Source organism: Gambusia affinis, linkage group LG04 (genome assembly GCF_019740435.1).
Source record: "Gambusia affinis linkage group LG04, SWU_Gaff_1.0, whole genome shotgun sequence".
NCBI classification, from domain to species: domain Eukaryota; kingdom Metazoa; phylum Chordata; class Actinopteri; order Cyprinodontiformes; family Poeciliidae; genus Gambusia; species Gambusia affinis.
The window spans coordinates 21,526,602-21,545,935 of NC_057871.1; the positions used below are offsets into that span (position 1 = coordinate 21,526,602).

The 19,334-nt window shown below is 41.8% G+C and overlaps 1 protein-coding gene across 1 annotated transcript in view; it reads right to left on the bottom strand.

Annotated features, from left to right (window-relative positions):
* pkd1a (polycystic kidney disease 1a) overlaps positions 1 to 19,334 on the bottom strand; it is a 78,914-nt gene that overhangs the window by 14,730 nt on the left and 44,850 nt on the right. The window contains exons 21-44 of the mRNA XM_044113751.1: positions 18,208 to 18,650; positions 17,747 to 17,897; positions 15,901 to 16,050; positions 15,063 to 15,203; positions 13,284 to 13,599; positions 12,980 to 13,196; positions 12,403 to 12,562; positions 12,164 to 12,316; positions 11,913 to 12,057; positions 11,413 to 11,736; positions 10,304 to 10,392; positions 9,782 to 10,100; positions 8,795 to 8,966; positions 8,094 to 8,358; positions 7,809 to 8,004; positions 5,288 to 5,458; positions 5,049 to 5,192; positions 4,761 to 4,971; positions 4,051 to 4,177; positions 3,854 to 3,964; positions 3,716 to 3,765; positions 2,728 to 2,945; positions 2,567 to 2,645; positions 2,363 to 2,478 (exon numbers count right to left, since the gene is read on the bottom strand). Coding sequence (XP_043969686.1) covers positions 2,363 to 2,478; positions 2,567 to 2,645; positions 2,728 to 2,945; positions 3,716 to 3,765; positions 3,854 to 3,964; positions 4,051 to 4,177; positions 4,761 to 4,971; positions 5,049 to 5,192; positions 5,288 to 5,458; positions 7,809 to 8,004; positions 8,094 to 8,358; positions 8,795 to 8,966; positions 9,782 to 10,100; positions 10,304 to 10,392; positions 11,413 to 11,736; positions 11,913 to 12,057; positions 12,164 to 12,316; positions 12,403 to 12,562; positions 12,980 to 13,196; positions 13,284 to 13,599; positions 15,063 to 15,203; positions 15,901 to 16,050; positions 17,747 to 17,897; positions 18,208 to 18,650 — 4,468 coding nt within the window. The remainder of the gene's footprint in view (positions 1 to 2,362; positions 2,479 to 2,566; positions 2,646 to 2,727; positions 2,946 to 3,715; positions 3,766 to 3,853; positions 3,965 to 4,050; positions 4,178 to 4,760; positions 4,972 to 5,048; positions 5,193 to 5,287; positions 5,459 to 7,808; positions 8,005 to 8,093; positions 8,359 to 8,794; positions 8,967 to 9,781; positions 10,101 to 10,303; positions 10,393 to 11,412; positions 11,737 to 11,912; positions 12,058 to 12,163; positions 12,317 to 12,402; positions 12,563 to 12,979; positions 13,197 to 13,283; positions 13,600 to 15,062; positions 15,204 to 15,900; positions 16,051 to 17,746; positions 17,898 to 18,207; positions 18,651 to 19,334) is intronic.

Below are 19,334 nucleotides of genomic sequence, written 5' to 3' on the forward strand. Positions count from 1 at the left end.
CCAAAGTCTCCCGTGCTTTGGAAATGAAATCCTGGTCAGTGACCAGTGGTGTTGCGTCGGCACAAATCTCCTTTTTTAAAGAATCTGCTTGATCAACTTCTTCCGGCAGAGAAGTGTCTTGCTTATTGACAATTTCAGTGCAAGACTGAATGGACTCTTCCTTCTCTGCCAGATTGATTGTCTCCTTCAGTTCGGAGATTGATGTTTTTTCAGTCACTGGGTAAGCGTCTTGTGGTCCAGTACTTTCAGGAGGGGCTTGTTTCGCCAACCATATATGGAAGGGTATCTTTTTTTTCTTGATACGCCTGATCTTTGGTCGCTGTTCCTCCTCCTGCTGATCCAAAGTCTCCCGTGCTTTGGAAATGAAATCCTGGTCAGTGACCAGTGGTGTTGCGTCGGCACAAATCTCCATTTTTAAAGAATCTGCTTGATCAACTTCTTCCGGCAGAGAAGTGTCTTGCTTATTGACAATTTCAACACAAGACTGAAAGAACTCCTGCTTCTCTGCCAGATTGATTGTCTCCTGCAGTTCGGAGATTGATGTTTTTTCAGTCACTGGGTAAGCGTCTTGTGGTCCAGTACTTTCAGGAGGGGCTTGTTTCGCCAACCATATATGGAAGGGTATCTTTTTTTTCTTGATACGCCTCATCTTTGGTCGCTGTTCCTCCTCCTGCTGATCCAAAGTCTCCCGTGCTTTGGAAATGAAATCCTGGTCAGTGACCAGTGGTGTTGCGTCGGCACAAATCTCCTTTTTTAAAGAATCTGCTTGATCACCTTCTTGAGGCAGAGAAGTGTCTTGCTTATTGACAATTTCAGTGCAAGACTGAATGGACTCTTCCTTCTCTGCCAGATTGTTTGTCTCCTGCAGTTCGGAGATTGATGTTTTTTCAGAAACTGGTAAAGCGTCTTGTGGTCCAGTACTTTCAGGAGGGGCTTGTTTCGCCAACCATATATGGAAGGGTATCTTTTTTTTCTTGATACGCCTCATCTTTGGTCGCTGTTCCTCCTCCTGCTGATCCAAAGTCTCCTGTGCTTTGGAAATGAAATCCTGGTCGGTGACCAGTGGTGTTTCGTCGGTACAAATCTCCTTTTTTAAAGAATCTGCTTGATCACCTTCTTGAGGCAGAGAAGTGTCTTGCTTAGTAACATTTTCAGCGCAAGACTGAAAGGACTCCTGCTTCTCTGCCAGATTGTTTGTCTCCTGCAGTTCGGAGATTGATGCTTTTTCAGAAGCTGGTGAAGCATCTTGTGGTCCAGTACTTTCAGCTGGGGCATGTTTCTCCAACCATATATTAAAGGGTATCTTTTTCTTCTTATTGTGCCTGGTCTTTTGTGGCTGTTCCCTAGACTCAGAGGGCTGTTCTTTCTCTGATGTATTGATTGTCTCCTCCACTCTAGCAATGGACTCTTCTGCACTGAGCAGTGAATCGTTCTGCTTTTCAATGTTTCTTGCAGAAATCCTTTGTTCAACGGGGACGTGTTCCTCCGACCAGCTTTTAAATGGTACCTGGTTTTCATTGGACTCGCTCTCAGATGTCGATCTGTCCCCTCTCTGATCCACCGCCTCCACTGCTTTGGCGATTGACTCTTTTTCAATCTCCAGTGAAGCGTCCTGCTGCTTGATATTTTCAGCTGGATTTTTTTGCTCCTCAGTAGCGTACAGCTCCCACCAGACTGCAAATGGCACCTTCTTCTTTTTACGTTTCGGTGGCTTGGGTGGCTGTAACTCTCTTTCGACGATGTTGTCGGATGTAACCTCTTCAATTCTAAGCTGGCTGGACTGCATTGTTAGCTTTGGTTGTTTCAGGTTGTAAGTTAAAAGCACTTTTCTAGATACTTGGTAACGATGTCACGTTAAGGTTGATGTCAATTTCTAAAAGAAATGATCACCAAACAAAGTTGAAAGTCTTGCTGCAAACTGCTCAATAAATTCTCAAGGGATCTCAATCATCAACGGCTGCTAAACGGTTGTGATGAAAGTAGATGATGTGAGGAACTTTTATACTCGCTGGTGATGTCAGAATTCTGTTTTTGGAGTTGTGTTGTGATGCCACATTGTGATGTCACAGTTTTGTTTGACATTCAGAGCGGGCTTGGCTGATGGATTTGTTATTAACACGGTGGATGCGCGCGCAACCTGACTGCTTTTAAACTGTCGCTGGTTGCCATAGTTACCCACCATTAACTTGTTGTTTTGACATTGGTTAGCATGTTGTCAGCATAGCTAGCATAGGCTACTATAACTGTTCAAAACTGAGTGATAAAATAAATTATGCTACGATTAATCGTTTCAGCTCTGAAATACTTGTAATGTTACACGGATAAAGTGGGGTTAGAATTTCACACACTTTGTGAAACAGACCTGTATTTGAGGTGAAAGCTGTTTTCGGTGGATCCCTCCTGAAGGATTCTACAGTAAGAGGCTCACTGAGTTTCTGAAGGAGAATCACTTCTGTCTTGTCCCCAAAAATACTTGACCTAAAGTAGAAGTCATAGGTTTAAATCAAACACCAGCAAATTGTTCTTGTTCGCTAAAATGTTACCAAATAAGAGAAGAATAACGTACAGGTCGGCCATCTCACTCTCGTCTGCCTGAGGAAAGAAGTTTTGCCCGTCTTCCAGGATGTGTTTGATCAGATCCTCATCTGTAACAGGAAGCAGCGCAAGGTCAATGTCGTGACCTCTGAAGCGTCTGATTCGACGTTAAGGCCTCCGAGCTGCGGCTACCTGATGAGGTGAAATGTTTGTTGTGTTGCGGATCGGATCCTTCATCCTCTTCGGGGTTAAGGGTCATGTCATCCCCCAGGTACCTGCTCCCTTTCACCCTCTTCAGCCTGGGCATCCCCGCCCCGTGTCCGGCCCCTCCCATCACCGATTCTTCACTCATCAGCTCCGGCCAGTCCCGGTCGTCCGTGTCCTCCTCTGGCATGTCCCAGGTGTCCTCACTAAGAATAGCAGCAGAAGACGATTAGAGAGCAACACTGAGGCTTTGTCCACATGAAGCCGGGCCTTTATAGAAACAAATATCTCCACCACAGCATTTAGAAAATCCTGTACACACGCGATCAGTTTCAGAAATGCCTTCATCCCCATAAAGGGGATCTGGGTTTGCCACGTTTAAACGTGCCAAACCCACAGGGGGAGAGGATAGCGCAAAGCTAAAACCCACACACTTCTGACGTAACGATCCTGAGCTCGCGCTGCTTTCTGTTTGCAGATGAGGATCTGATCAAACACATGCTGAAAGATGGGCAAAGTGAGTAGTTGGAGATATTTGCACATCAGACTGTGGATGACTCCAAATCTCTGTTTTCCCATGAATACACACAACCACAAACAAAAGGTTTTCTCAAATCTCACCCTTGGTCTGAATTTTTATAAATGGTGCCTTTTGGTGACATTAAACAGGTTTTGAGTGGACCAAAGGCCACAATGCATAAGAGTTTATTAGTTTCCAGAAACTAGGCTCTGAAACTCAGAGCGTCTCTTCAATGAAGTGTTGATCAAACAGCCTTGAGTGTAGTGACTGTAAGAAAAGGTTTTGTTCATCTCATATTAAATGGATGTCAACATAAAAATATTTTCACCAGTACAGTCAATTTGTTCTAAGAAAGCAGTCTTCTTTCTTTCCTTTCGTTTTATTTAAGGTTTGCTTTTTTGTGATATCTCTCCGAGCCACACATAGTCTGAAAATAGACAGCGAAGATTAGTTCACCTCTTGATAGATGGAGAGGGCAGATCCACGTTTGTTTCCTCCGAGTTGGTCTGAGGAACAGAGACGTACAGACAGATTAAAACACCCATAAAAGTTTTTTTTAGTCAATAAACTTCTACGTTTCAGAGTAAACCTCACCTCTCCGTTGAAAAAGAGGAAAGAACTTCCTCCCATAGAGTCTTCCAGGAAGTCATCGATCTCAACCGACTCCTGATCCACTTGTGACGACACCTGCTCCACGGTCACAGACTGGAGACACACGCAAACACGTCAACTCTGAGCTTTCTGTGTGGAAGCAGCGTACAGGAACGTGGTTGGTGCTAGCGGTACCGCACCTTGCTGCGGCTCATTCTGAACACAGTGAAGACCAGCAGGTAGAGGGGGTAGACGGTCAGACAGGCCACCACACCGGCTGCTAGCGTCTCTCCACTCAGCGAGGAATGCTGGGACACAGCCCTCTGGCTGCAGGACGAGATGAAATCAATGGGTGTCAACGCGTTTCCACATCGGCCGCTTGAACTTTTTATATTTACAGCCTCAAAGTTTGTTTTTTTGTTGGTTTTTTTTACAGAAATTATAGAAAATAATATATGGTTTTCTACAAATAAAAATCTGGAAAATGTCGCCGCACATTTGCATCAAGGCCTCTTGAGTCCACTCCTCCTGAACGTCGAGTGTTACTTTTCTGAAAGGTGTAACATCTGGCATGTGCTCCTTGGTCTTTACGATGCTGTTTGTTCACTAATGTTCTCTAACAAACATCTGAGGTCGTCAAAGGAAACATGGACTTACAATGAGATTAAGTTAGTTACACAGTCATAATCTGCTGAAGTGACTTCTGAATTTTAACTAATTGCACTGGATTTCATTTAGGGGTGTCAGTATAATAGAGTTTCCAGATTTTGATTTGTTTTCTTCCACCTAATTATGTTGTCTATTGATACATTTCACAATATCCCAGTAGAACGAACTGAAGTTTGTGGCTGTGGCATAAAATGTGAAAATGTTTGCTGCGTGGATTTAACAGGATGGAAATCTCACACACCTGTGCCTTTTGTCCACTACAACACTGTACCACAGGGTGTTTGCCAGCAGGATGAGTTGCAGCAACACAGCACAGCATGTGGCTCTCTGCAGGCGGGTGAAGGGGCTGCGGGGGGGCCTCTCCCACAGAGACAGCCAAAGGTGACTCTCGCACAGCGCCCTCTGCAGCTCAGACCTCAGGAGTCGAGGCAGGCGAAGAAGCACAGTCTCCTCTGGGAGAGCAGGGGCAAATATGTTGACATGAGCCCACCGATGACGGCCGGCGGCATTTTAGATGTTCGGTACTCACCCGTGGCCTCCACTTCGATCTCCACTCGTCCTCCGGTTGTTTCATTGTCAACTGACAGCCACTCCTCAACCAGGAAGTAGTAGCTGCTTTCAGTCTGCAGGTCTTTGACCAACACGTACTGTGGCCTCCACGCCGGAGACAGGCCTGCGGAGGCAGCAGTGAGTAACGGTTGCAACAGATTCAGAAGACAGGTTTTAATGACGGACTGATATTTAAACAGAAGCCTTCTTCTTCTTCACCTTTGTTGTCGTGCCAAATCCGGATCTTCCACACGCTGCCCAGGCTGGTGTCCGTGGCGATGTGAAAGATATCGAGAGCATTACGCGTGAACGCTCCTTTGCTGTCCAGATGGCGATGTCCGCTGCGGCTCTCACGTCCATACAGGCTGATTCCTACATGAGCTGTCGTACCTGTACGGACAGAAAAGGGATATTACTAAAACAGTGCAATTTGTAGAGTCACATCCCGCGCTGGTCAGAGGTTTACTAATTTACTAATTAAGTGAGGTTTGTGTGCACAAGTTTTAATTTGTTGTTCATTTTCGCTTAAACCACATGAAGGCTAAACAATAAAGATTGACACACACACACACATTTCCGGTGGTCTTTAACACACTTCTTTCACAGTTCAGGCTGGATATTTGATCAAACTTCATATAAATTCATCAATAACAATCTGCTGTTTGCACTCTACATGGAGGTCAACATCCTTTTGTTTTTAGCTCATTTTAACTTGTTCACTGCTCTAACTGCACTGGACAATTACTCTTTTCAATTTCTTAAGAGATTACCTTAAAGTTTAGTTTTATAAGTAATGTTTTGCACAATAATTTTTGTGTGTGTGAAAAACCTTATTTTAGGGAAAAGGCTAGGCAAAAGGCACTGCCTGCTAATGTTTGTGTTGATGTTAACACACTGCCTTCTGATTTTTACTTTTGCGAAAGTAAAAATCAGATGTTTACTTCAGGGCACCAGAGAACTCGCTCATCTCTTAGCAACAGATTAGCAACAAATATTGTTATTGTTCAAAATACATAAGATTTCTTCTGCTCTTTTGAAATACTTCTTATTTTATACAACAATTGTGCAGTTGGTGAACTTTCTGATTTTTTTTGTCTTTGGTGATAAATACATTATAAAATAGACATTCAACACAAAAGTAAAATATGACTTATACTTCGTGGCAGTTCGTTACCAGAAAAAAACCCTCATCTCTTAGCACCAAATTAATAACAAATACTATTATTTTTTATAAAACATAAGCTCTTTTGAGATACTGTTTATCTGCTTATACACAAGAAATTTACAGATGGTAAATTTAGCTAAAGTAAAAATTAGATGTTCACTTCGTGGCACTTAGCAACAGATTAACAACAAATATTGCTATTGTTCAAAAAAACATAAGATTTCCTTTGCTCTTCTGAAATACTACTTATCTTATTCTATCTAAGAATTCTGGAGTTGGTGAATTTTGCAGAAAAGTGAAAATGTTTTTTTTGGTTTTTTTCATTGGTGGTAAATATATGATAAAACTCACATTGAACACAAAAGTAAATATATGATCTACACTTTGTGGCAGTTCGGTACCAGAAAAAAAATACTCATCTCTTAACACCAAATTAATTATGGTTTATAAAACACAAGATATTTAGATTTGGTAAATTTTGCAAAAGTACAAGTCAGATGTTTGCTTCCTGGCACTTGGATACCAGAAAACACGCTCATCTCTTAGCAACAGATTAACAAGTTTTGTTATTGTTCAAAAAAACCATAAGATTTCTCCTGCTCTTTTGAAATACTACTTATCTTATCCTACTTAAGAATTGTGCAGTTGGTGAATTTTGCAGAAAAGTGAAAAGGTTTTTATAAAACAATCATTCAACACAAAAGTAAAAATCTGAATTATACTTCATGGTAGTTGGCTACCAGAAAAAAACCCATCATCTCTTAACACCAAATGAATAGCAATTACTATTATTGTTTAAAAAGCATAAGCTCTTTTGAAAAACTGCTTATACACGAGAAATTTACATTTGGTGAATATTGCTGAAGTAAAAATCAGATGTGCACTTCGTAGCACTTGGATACCAGAAAATCTCTTAGCAACTGATTAATACCAAATATTGTTATTGTTCAAAAAACATTATATTTCCTTTGCTCTTTTGAAATACTACTTATCTTATACGACCTAAGGATTCTGGAGTTGGTGAATTGTGCAGAAAAGTGAAAATGTTTTTTTTATTTGTCTTTGGTGGTAAATATACTATAAAACAAACATTCAACACAAAAGTAAAAATAGGATTTACACTCTGTGACAGTTTGTTACCAGACAAAAAAAAACAAAACACGCTAATCTTAACACCAAATTAATAACAAGTAATACTCAAAAATTTCTAAAGAAATTTAAACGGGGCCTGCCAAGCTGCGGCTGTCGGCTGGACCCAAATCGGGGGATCCAATGCTAAAAATTAGCATCAATGCTAAACTTAGCCAACCTGCACTCAATGGTATGTGGAGAATTACAACCCCGTTGACTAAGTGTGCTAAAATTTGTGTATATTTGTGTGTAATCATTTCAATGCTCTCCTATGTATCGCTATGGAAGGCCCCAATTAACAAAAGTTGCAAATTATCATTCCACTGACAATTGTACGTTACTTCTGACCAGCACTGATATCTATGGATAAAGTTTTATTTATGAATACCGAGTTCATGAGTTCACCGAGTTCTGAGTTTTAGTAGGAATGATTTTCTGCCTCACCTGCCCCTCGGCTCCAGCCCGTTTTGACCTGGATCTCGTACTTGAAGCTCCCGTTCTGGCCGCAGAGTGGAACCACACCCGCTCGGCGAAGATCCAGCTGGTCCAACTTGTGCAAGATGGCTGCTGCCACAATGTAGCAGAGCAAGCCCAGTATGCACACCAGCAGCACAATCAGGCTTGGTGCACCTGAACGCTCCTAAAATATACAAGAAGGCGTACATTTGGGTTGCGTCTTCAACACCTGTCACGTAAAAATCTTTTTTTTTTTGTGGTGGTGGTACTGACTGGCATTTTAAAGCTAACGGCGTTGGTCGGCACAAACAGGCCCACGGCAAACGATGTGAGGTGTCTTGTGCGGCAGACGGCTCTGCTGAAGTTGGTCTCTGCCAGCGGCACCATCCCGTCCATCCTCCACTGCTTCTCGGCCTCGCTGAAGTACTGACAGAGAACGGCAAACACCCCGACCTCCAGGCGAACACGGGCAGGCTGAGAATCAGGGCCGCAGGGCGTGCTTACATTGATGAAGTAATCCTGAGTGGTGTCGTAGGATCTGGTCGAAACAAATGCGAATTTATCAGAAAAGATAAAAATCGGCACTAAGAATCAAGGAGTGATCAATATACAGAGATATCCTGGTCTGTTGCTTTCAAGCATAGGATACCATATTTCAAATGCCACACTCTGCCTGTCAGTGACGTCATCATCAGTCAGATAGACTCCATGAAGCCCAGCATTATTTAATAATAAAGAAACAAAATACATAACTGATTGATTGATAATCAGTGTTCAGAATTGGTATCACAATTGAATTCTTTCCTGATATCTGACAGCCCAAATATGGCAGCCATATGTTTGCTTTTAGTTGATGCCTTTTCTATCAGAGAAAACTCTGGCTTCACTAAAAGAACCAACATCAAAGTTCCTCTTTTTTGTGTGAAGAGTTCAGAAACGCAACCTAATTCAGACGAGAGCAAAGAAACTCTTACTCTGGCGACAGGAAGAAGGTGTACTTCCTGTGGTCGTGCCCTCTGGTCATACTGAGAGTGATGCGCTTCCTGTCCGTGCAGTTGAACTCGTTGGGTTCCTCGTGGGAATGGAGGTAGGCGTTCAGGAACGGCTCCTCATCCACTTTTTCATCTTCGTCGCTCTTGTTTGCATCTGTGAAGGGAAAACAAATGCAACCATGCAATCAAAAATACTGACATTAAACTAAGAAAAAAATCTAGTTAAAAGCAAAAATTTGGACGGTATCGATATCCACATTAATCCAATTTGTTTACACAGCACATTTAAAAAAACCAAACATGTTTGCCTAAAGTGCTTTACAAAAACAAGACAAATCAAGGAGTAGAAGTCAAGACATAAAACAGTAAAAAACGCTCACATTTAAAACGCACATAAAATTAAAGACAATAAAAACAATGCATCAAGTCACAATGAGCCAAACGCTGTTGAAATAAAAGTGCTTTGGGATACTCAGTTGTTGTTTTATTACACAGAAAACAGCTGAGTAAGGTCTACTGGGCCAATAATTGCTTAGTATAAGATTCTTGTGTGCACATTTCTTTAAAGTCAAAAATACAAAAAATATTTAGTAAAATATGTTATTTTTGCTTCCTCAACAATAAATAAAACGGCCAATATTTTTATGAAACAGAAAACGTTGTCTCTTTTCCTGGAAAAAAAAACTGGCTTCAATCAAGTTTATTGGAATAATTTTTTTTTTAATAGGTCCTGGATGTTTGAGATCCCACTTACTATGAAAATAAACACAAAATGTAGAGAAACATAAAATTACTATTTATTTATCCACAAAGGAAAACTGCAGTTTGGACACATAGTGAAAGAAAACAACAACAACAACTTTTACATTCTGGCAGAACGTGCTCCTTCATTTTAATACAAAGGTGAACTTATGACTTATAAAAGCTTCAACGTGTTGCTTTGTTTCTGCACGGTCAGTAGTTGCTCACCTTCGATAGAGGTGAAGTTGAGCTGGACAAACAGGCCCGCCTGTCTGTTGCTGTTTCCTGCGCTGACTCTGACCACCACCGAGTCGCAGCGGCTGATGTTTACCGCTGCGGCTGAGGGGACTCCAGCAACCCCAGGACCCTCGGCGCCTGCTTCCCCACTGCTGCTGCTGTTGCTAATAGCTACCGTGATGGCCATGCTGTCGTCGAGCCCAGAGATCGGGATGTGGGTGCCGTTTTCGGTGCGAAACTCCATGGACGCCACCTCGGTGGAGACGGGATAATTGGAGATGTAGTTGAAAGGGAAGGGGTTGGACTCCACCTGGGGAGAAACGGGTGATGGAGGAGAAGAGCGGAGGCAAAGTGAAACTTCAAAAGAACGCCACAGCGTAAAGATGATCCGCTTCAAGAAGTCAAACTGCGCAGCTAATGAGACACTCTGTCAGCATGATCATGACGTCTTGCTCTAAAGACACCCTTCATCTTGAACATAACTCAGTAGTTGTCATCATTTGATGTTATTACCTGAAAAAGTAGCTGCAAGATGCTGTTTCCTGCAGCGGCTCTGCCGAGACTTTGGTTGAAAGCTCGGGGGATGGAGAACCGCTCACATTCTGGAAGAAGAGGAGGAAAGGATCAGTGGAAATGTTTGGACACAATGAGGATGTAGAGCATCTCTAGAACCAGATGTAAAGATGAGCAGAAAACTTTCATTTTTGGTGATCTGACCAGAAAACATTCATCCACATGTCTGCCTACCTCTGCCTACATGGCTTGTCTCAAACAAGAGCCAGGATTTCTTACTGCTTGCCTTCAGAAATTCAACAATCTTGTCACATGTCTATAAGGTAGAGAGTAGGGCTGAAACGATGATTAATGATTAATGATTAGTTATAGTACCGCTAGTTACTAGAATGAATCAATTGCTAAATTAGTTGATGATTATTTAAATAATCATCAACTAATTTAGCAATTGATTCATTCTTAACTGGAGTATGACTCAAAATAGGGCCGTTTGCTGAAAAACAACACACTCAGAGCAGTAATTAAGCCCAAACTGTAAACATTTTGCATTTAAGTATTAGCACAGTAAATGAACTTTGCGCTTTACAATAACTATTATAACTAGCGGTACTATAACTCTGCATCAGTACCTTAATCCTATGTATAATTTAGATCTGTCTTGAGATGACATTTGTTGTTTTGAAGTTGACACTATTTAAATAAACTGAGTGGACCACAAAATCCTACTGAAGAATGTATTTAGTTTGTGTTTGTTATGTGACAAAACATTAGAAACACTCGGAAAAGTGTGGAAATTAGTGGGGTGAAGGACTACGGCATTTAAAATCAAACAGTTCCCATTGGTTACACTTTTTTGATTATTCAATATTGTTGACCTTACTGATAAAAACAATTAAATTCTGCTTAGTAATTTTGTGCTGATGGTTTTTATACAGAAATAAGTAAAATGCAAGTGATAAATAATTACAATTTTATAAAAATCTACATAATCATATACCAAACTACACACTTTAATTTTATTTTCATAAATAGTCTTCTGGTATTTATTTTTTTAAAATATTAATTTAGCCCAATCGCACGTTCCTAACAGACTAAAAACTCAAGCAAACCTGGACTGCTGTTGCCATGGTAGCAGAGGAGACTCTGGGGGTCGGCCAGTTTTCCTGTGGCGGCTATCTCGGCCCCTCTGAGGATGAGAGGCTCCTCGTTGAGCACCCGGGCGTGCATGAGGATCAGCATGAGGACGGAGGACAGGCTGTAGGCCTTCGCCGCCACGCGCAGAGGATGAGGTTCCAGGGAGGAGGCCGGGGCGTCCATCAGGGTGTTATCATGATCAGCAGATGACGATGAGGAGGAGGGAGAAGGACCATCCACATAACCAGGCTGGAAGTTAAAATGGGAGGCCGACTGGCTGACCTGATGGATCAGATCACCTGATGAGAGAAGAAATTAGATAGGTCAAGCAATCCCGGCTGACCAGGGCGGCTTCTTCCACATGTTTCCTTTGGATTCTTTATAACAATCTCCTCAGACTTTTATTGCAAAATTATTATTTTATTGAAATAATTATTGAAAAATAAAATCTCTTTGGACTTAAACTCTCACTCACCCATGATGTTTAGGATGTTATCGGCTATCTCCGTCGGGGGGACCGTGCCTTGCTTGGTGTCCGTCTGCAGGATCTCCAGCATTGACTCCAGCTTGTTTAGCGTGCTGTTCTGACACTCCTCGCAGATAAACTCTCGACTCACAGCCTTAAAAAAAAAAAAAAAAAAAGCACACGGAAACCACAGTTTTTCCCTTCTATTCATTCTTGCTCTTTTTGTACCTCCCACACCCGTCTAATCTCACACAGCCCACCGTGCATTGCGCCAAGGCGGCAGACGTCTGCTGGATGTCGCTGACGGTGTTCAGGTCGAGAGCTGTCAGCGCTCTGGTGATGTTGCTGCGGACTCTAACTCTGTAGTCGCGTTCGTCTCGAGACACGCGTGACGACTCCCTGGTTTGTTCATACTAATGAAAAACAAAGCACGGACACGCACGTTGTGGTTGGGCATACAGGCATGTCTAAGAGTCCTGGGTGAACAGGCGTTCCTTACCTCATTCAGCACTGTAATGAGAGCCAGCGATAACTCTCTGACCCTTTGGGAGTCTCCCTGCTCTAGCAGCCTCTTCAGCTTGCTGTCGGTGATCTCTGACAGCCAGTGAGGAAGACTGCTGTACACAGGAGGAAGATCTGGCAGCACAACCTCGATGGTCCTGGATGAAAACACAGAACAAACCGATGCTTCAGGCTCACCACTTTCTTAGTTTAGTAGGTTAGGCCCAAGGACTGAAGTTTTATCTTTGGACCTAAAGAGCAACGATCTAGAGCAGCACATAGCTTCAGTTATTACCGCTTGAAACTAGAGATCAGATCTGGAATCTGGGATATACTCTGACACAAAGAGACAGCTACAAAGTCAGTCTTCTATCACCCGAAGAGCATTTCTATGATTCTAGGACGTTTATCTTTAGTCCCATTGATCACTAGAACAGTGTCTATACATGTCCGCTTAAAAAAAATCAATCAGACACCTGCAGCTGATCCAGAACGTTGATCCTTGTGCTCTCACTAAAACCAGGAAGATAGAGCACATCACCCCAGTCTAAAAACACAACATAAGTATCAGTTACTTGTTAAGTGCGAGGTTGGCAGCACCCTGGTGGTCCTCCACTGTGATGGACACGGACACACGGTGACGAGCTGAGCGGAAGCCCGGTGGCAGGAAGGCAGAGTGCTCCGGGTTGCTGCCTTTGTAAATGCAGAAATCCTCGCAGTAATCCTCTCTGCAGCGCGTCACCAGCAGGCTGTACAGGAATGGGGTTTCTGAGACCCCCAGATCACTGTACCCTGTGCACAAAGACAACGATAGCATATTTACTGGGTTATATAACACTAAATGGTGAAAAACCAGTTAGACGTCAATGTCAGTCCTACCTGAGCAGTTGAAATGGACCTGGTCCAGCAACGTCCGGATCCTCCAGCCGTCTCCGTCCCCGTAAAGTACTCCCGCCTCCCCTGCTCCTGTCAGGTGACACTCCCCGCCTTCTGGGGGCATGTTGTGGTGCAGTATAATAGACGCAGCTCCCTCACCATCCAAACTGCTGTCAGTCACATGCAGCGTGAAGATATAGGAGTCTTTGTCCCTCAGGACTCCCTGTCGCAGCACCAGGTTCATGCCGTCACTCCCAGTGGTGGTGGAGGACGAGTCCAGGACCAGAGTCTCGTTGTGCAGCGTCATGGCGCTCCAGCGCTGAACGCAACGGAGGGAGAGCAAACATTAGAGGCACAAAGAAGTGCTGGCCAACTCCTCAAAATTCTAATGAAAAACTTATGGCAAGACGTACAAATATACTTTTCAGATATTTTCTTGACGATCAGATTGCTATGAGCAAATTGATATAAAACCAAATATTTGGAAGCAGAAGTGATAGATGCAAGCAGTTAGCTATGTGAATGATTCATACGGGTGGGCCCAAAAGCTGTGTGGGTGGTATATAAGCTGATTATTTAAAGGCAATACTTTCACATGTTACAGATTTAAGGAATAGTTTAATAACATTTAAGCAATGAACATATCATCACCCTTCTCTCTGAGCAAAGGATGCTGGGAGATTTGCACAAAAAGCAAAAAAGGTCCAAGAAATTGTTGGTGACTTTCCTTAGAAACTTTTCAAACAACTTTGAAAAAATGAACTGAGCTCACTGTACAGTTTGATAACTGGGATTAATTGGAATGTAAGAGTGAATGAATTTAAATAATATTTTTATAAAGTGGCTTGAGATGACATTTGTTGTAAATTTGGGCTCTATGAATGAAATTGAATTGAACTGACTTAAGTCATGCACAGTTTAAGGAATTTGTTAAGCTTGTCAGAAAAACCAAGAACATTTATGAGAACTCATTTATCACAGTAATCTCTGTGACGTTATTGTGGTTTGTTCTTATTATGTGTTGTGAGTGTTTTATGTTTTTTCACCACCATGTGAAGCCAAAGGCAAATTTCCACATCTGTGGACAACAAAGATTATAATTATTATTAATAAAAATGGGTAAAAATGACAACGTTTTTCTCTTCAAATTGTTGAACAGTGAGTAGAAAGTCGCAAAGGTTTCGAGTTATTAAAAAGTAAAAAGTAAACCCCTGTGTTTGGAAACATCGATGGATGGATGCACCATTTAAGAGTATATATGGACTAAAGACTGTAAATACAAGCTAATATTTTATGCTTTCATCATGATTCAATGGTGGGAAATACGCCAATCATGTTCTATTAATTTTCAAGACTTTGTAGGAACCCTGAGGGACACACAGCTCCTGAGAAAACAGATCTGTTTTACATCCAGGCTGATTCAGACTTATGCCAATAACAACAAATGCAGTTTTTTTCTCTCTCGACAGAACAGAAACCAAAGCTGCGTTTAAGAATTGACCCATATTATTGTGCAGCCGACAGCAGCCAGCTGGTTTGGACTGCCTGACCTCCAGCAACTCGACCAAAGGTTTCCTTGTGTTAGTTTGGAAATAACATATCCTCTCTGGCTCCACTCAGGCTTACAATTACCTCATTTACGTCTCACACACAAACACACATCTGCACAAAAATCCAAAGAGAAGACATAAGAAGGAAGAGAAGGACCTGGAAACGCTGACTTCACTCTGCCTTCAATTTACGTGTGTGTGTGTGTGTGTGTGTATATGTGTGTGTGTTTACCCCTCGTTGAGAGCCCTGGCAGTTGGTGCAGGTTCCTTTAAGGGAGACAAACGAGTTCTTGCTGACCTCATAAATGGACTGGGCCTTACAAGACACACACTCCAGATACACCATGGGAATGTCGCCGCTCTGCACAAGAACCTGTTGCAAATCCAGAGCGATCGCAATCAGAAAGTGTGGTTTGTCAAAACACAGATTTTCTACTTTTACGTGGAGAAAGGTACACATTTATGGAGGACCACTCGTACCATAATTAGGAATTAATAACTCAGAAATAAATTTGTGTCATTAAATGCAACAAAACAATGAAAAGATTTACATAACAATCGATCAATTAATTAGGTTTAAATGTATGTTTATTATTAAATTTTTAAGTTTTCTAATTTATTTCTGTGCTTTTTTGCATATTTTTTTATTTAAGCCAACAGTTTTCAGTCACATTTTTTCTTCAATGGTATTGTTTTCTTTTTGTTTATTTATCACACACCCTTTTTTCTTCCATATTAATTACCACCCAAATAAAAATAAAAAATAAATGTTTTTCACCCCTAAAAATATAATTTTAAAATGATTTTACTCTTCTTTTATCTCTTAAACATCAATATATTTTCTCCTCTTTTATACTTCTTTTGGATTTTTTTTCTTTTTTTTACCAAACAGATTTCACTAAACCTAATTATTTCCATCTTTCTTTTTTTGACATTTCTTGCTCAGGTATTGTTTTATTTTTAATTATGGCAGGATTGGTCCTCCACATCTATTGATCACTCATCACAGCATAAAAAAAAACAAAAAAACTGATTCTTCTCGGCACGGAGGACATTTTGCGTGGACTCACAGTCTGAGTAGTGGACTCTGGTGCCATGCCATCTTTGCTGATGGTTAGTTTGAAGGTGTATTCGACGCCTGCCTCCAGCTCCGAGCTGGAGACTCCCAACACCGGATCCGTACCAAGGCTGAAGTGAAGGCTGGAGCAGTGCTCCGGACCCTGGGAACAGAAGATAGCTTCATTATGTTTTGTTTAAATACAAACAGGAGCACTGACTGGGATATGGTAACACTCTCCAAGACGAGAGAAGAGGCTGAATTACAGATTGAGAAATAATGGTTTGACTTGATGCACTGAAACTCTCTGAAGTGACACCAAACTCTTCCTCCCCTCTATCCGCAGCCATGCCTGCTGTGTGTTCGCGCCTGCGTGCGAATGTGTGTGATGCTGTTGGTGTGGACTGTGTAATTGTCAAGGGTGGAGAGCAAAAGCAGGGGCTGAGGAATGCTGAGTTTATCTCTAAACAGTTATGTAACCCTTTAAATGCCTGATCCAGAGAGCAGCGCACAAATTCACAACTCTACAAGAATTGTTGCAAAACCAATTGAACACTTGACCTGTTAGTGTTCACAACATTTGAAAATAAAACACAGTATTTACATAATGGACAAATAGCTCCATTTTGCTGGACACACCCTTCTCATTTTCTGCTGCTGAAGCTTAATGAGTCTCGCCGCCCTCCGCCATGGCAGCAGTGTTTGTGGAAAACATAAAATCAACACAGACCCTTCAACATTCACTGACAGACATTTTCTCTGTTTGACATCAATGCTGCTTTGCAGGGAGTAGTTTACTCGAAGCATGTTTTACTGTCCGTCACAGCTTTGCTTTGTTATTCTTTGTCCTTAGAAGACAAAGTTAAATAAAAGTTTAACTTGTTTGACAATTCAAATCTGTTGTTTCTGTGGTTTAAGTTAAAGATTCAAAACACAGAAAAGGTAAAGACATGCCAGAATAAATTTACTTTGCATTTATCCTGACTGTCGAGGCGAGCCACATACCTAACCTATGTTATTTCTATGAGCTTGGATCTCCCGGTAAATAATTTATTTAGCTTCTGTAAACACAAATTCATGCTGGAGTTTTATGTTAATGTTGAGTCGTTGTAGGACGCTGGATTCAGGTCAAATGTAGGTCAACTATTCGCACCGATCTACAGAAACCTCCATGTTCGTGGCCAGACACGAACCACGTGGGGGAATAGTCACAGCTTACTGTGACTGTATAGATGTAGGCTATATTTAATTTATTTAGATTTTTTATTTATTTATTTTTTACCATGAAAGTCCCACTAAATATACATTATATTTTCTGTCCGTAACTCGGCACAGAGCTAGCCGCTAACAACATTAGCACTCCGAGGACAACCATGCTAGGGCATAAAAATAATCCATTTTACCTTACATATGAATGCTTGTCCTTCTTAGTAACTGTCCAATAAAATATCTGAAAATACTATTTAAACTATGCGATCGTTGCCTGTCAGAGAGTGGGCGCTGCAAACTCTGGCATTGTTAGTTTTCACACCATCTGTTTTTAGCGTAGATTGTTGATCCACTTTTCTCCTCTTTTTTGGGTAAGGTTTTTAAAATTAACTCCCTTGTGACCAACTACCTACAGAACATGAAAATAACGTTTATCTTTCTCTCTATTACAACGGTTGGAACAACCGTACAGGAAACAAACTTTAGACATTTTGACGCTGGATCAACAGAAATAAATGGGCTGCATTCACTTCCTGCCCTCCATGTGCATTGGGTGGGTGCTACGTCATCTGAAACCCAACAATAGCTTTCGCTCTGTTTGTTAAATAGCACTCTGCCAACTTGACATGTCAGATGTGTCAGTAAGATACCTTAGAGGTACTTTCACACTCCCAGAGGTAACGCAGCAGAGACTGGTTCTCTAGGTCCATGTTGGGGTCGTAGGATTGCTCTGCACTGAGCTGCAGGTCCCGCGTCCTGGACCACACCCGCCGGGTTCCTCCTTCAATAATGGGCTTCAACCTGATAAGAAAGATGAATTAAAATGTCAGTAAAATAGCGGACCAGCTGCAAACATGTTGCTGCAGGGGCGATTGGAAATGTTTAATTTCAATAGATGAATACGTATATTGCCTGAATGTGGTTTGATAAGGAATTAGGCTTAATTTGCTGCCTGTGTTTTTCCATATTCACTTTTAAAGTGTGCTGTGATCAGGAATGGCAATAGAGCATCATCAAGCCACAGAGCCAAACTCGTCACTCTTTCATGCAGATTTTGTTCTCTATAAGAACCAAAGAAGCATACACTTAAATCGTGTGATTTTGTACTCACTTAGCAGTCATTATACTGAGTTGCAGACAGGCAGCTTTCCGTAGCGGCACGCCTTCGTATGACAGAGAAAACACTAAGGAGTAGTTCCCTGCTGCCAAAGCCATCTTTGGCAGCTGCAACTGTAGCCGCCCCACATCTACCTCCACAGGCAGGCGGACTGCTTGGCTGGGAGGAAACCGAGACTCCAGCACGGGGGGAAAAGTCCAAAGCTCTTTCATTATCTCGTCTTCGCAGGTTGACTTTGAGAATACCTGCCAGAGGTACTGAACTCCGTAGCGCACGCAGCCCTTCAAGTCCATGCTGGCTTCCACTGAAATGGGCTGGGAGCGCCAGACCACCAGGCGGGACTGAGAGATCTGCACCTCTGGCTCCTCACACTCCAGTACTCTGATGTTTACCTCCACCTCGGCCAAAACCAAGCTCACCAGGTTACTGCAGTTTACCTGGCAGGGAACAGGCAGGCATGAGAGGATGTAAAGATTTTACCATTCAGTAGCCGTGAAATCGAAGACTATCCAAAAGGAGCTTGAAAAAATATTCACACCCCTGGGAGTGAATATTTTTCAAGATCTTGACACGTAACAGCAAGCTTCATTGTGGTTTGTTGAGACTTTATATGAGACCAACTCAAAGAAGCACAAAATTGCAAAGTAGAAATTAAATAATACAAGCAAATGTTGATGTTAGGCATGCAAGTTGTCAATGAATGAGGTAATGTAAAGTTAACTGATCTTACTGATTGACTAATGATTAATTAATAAGTGGTCAATAGTTTTCTCTTCAAGAGGACCGGTTTGTCTTTCCAGTAATCATTTAAATGAGAAGTTGTTTCTGCTCCATCATGCTTTGTTTTTATTTTAAATCAGAACAACATAAGGTGTATTTTGAATTCCCCAGTGGACTCTGGACTTGTTTCCAATTTGAGCTTGAGTTTTCGGAGCAGGCAAAAGTTTCCTTCTGAATGTGCTATTTGCAACTTAGAGTTCCAACTTAGAGTCAACATTTCCGTCATGGTCAACAAAAAGGTCTCAAGACATACTGGATTTTGATGAAGAAGGACAAAGTGACAAGCTTCCAGGACCTCGGGGATAAATTTGGATTGCAGGATCCAGATTTGTTTAGATACT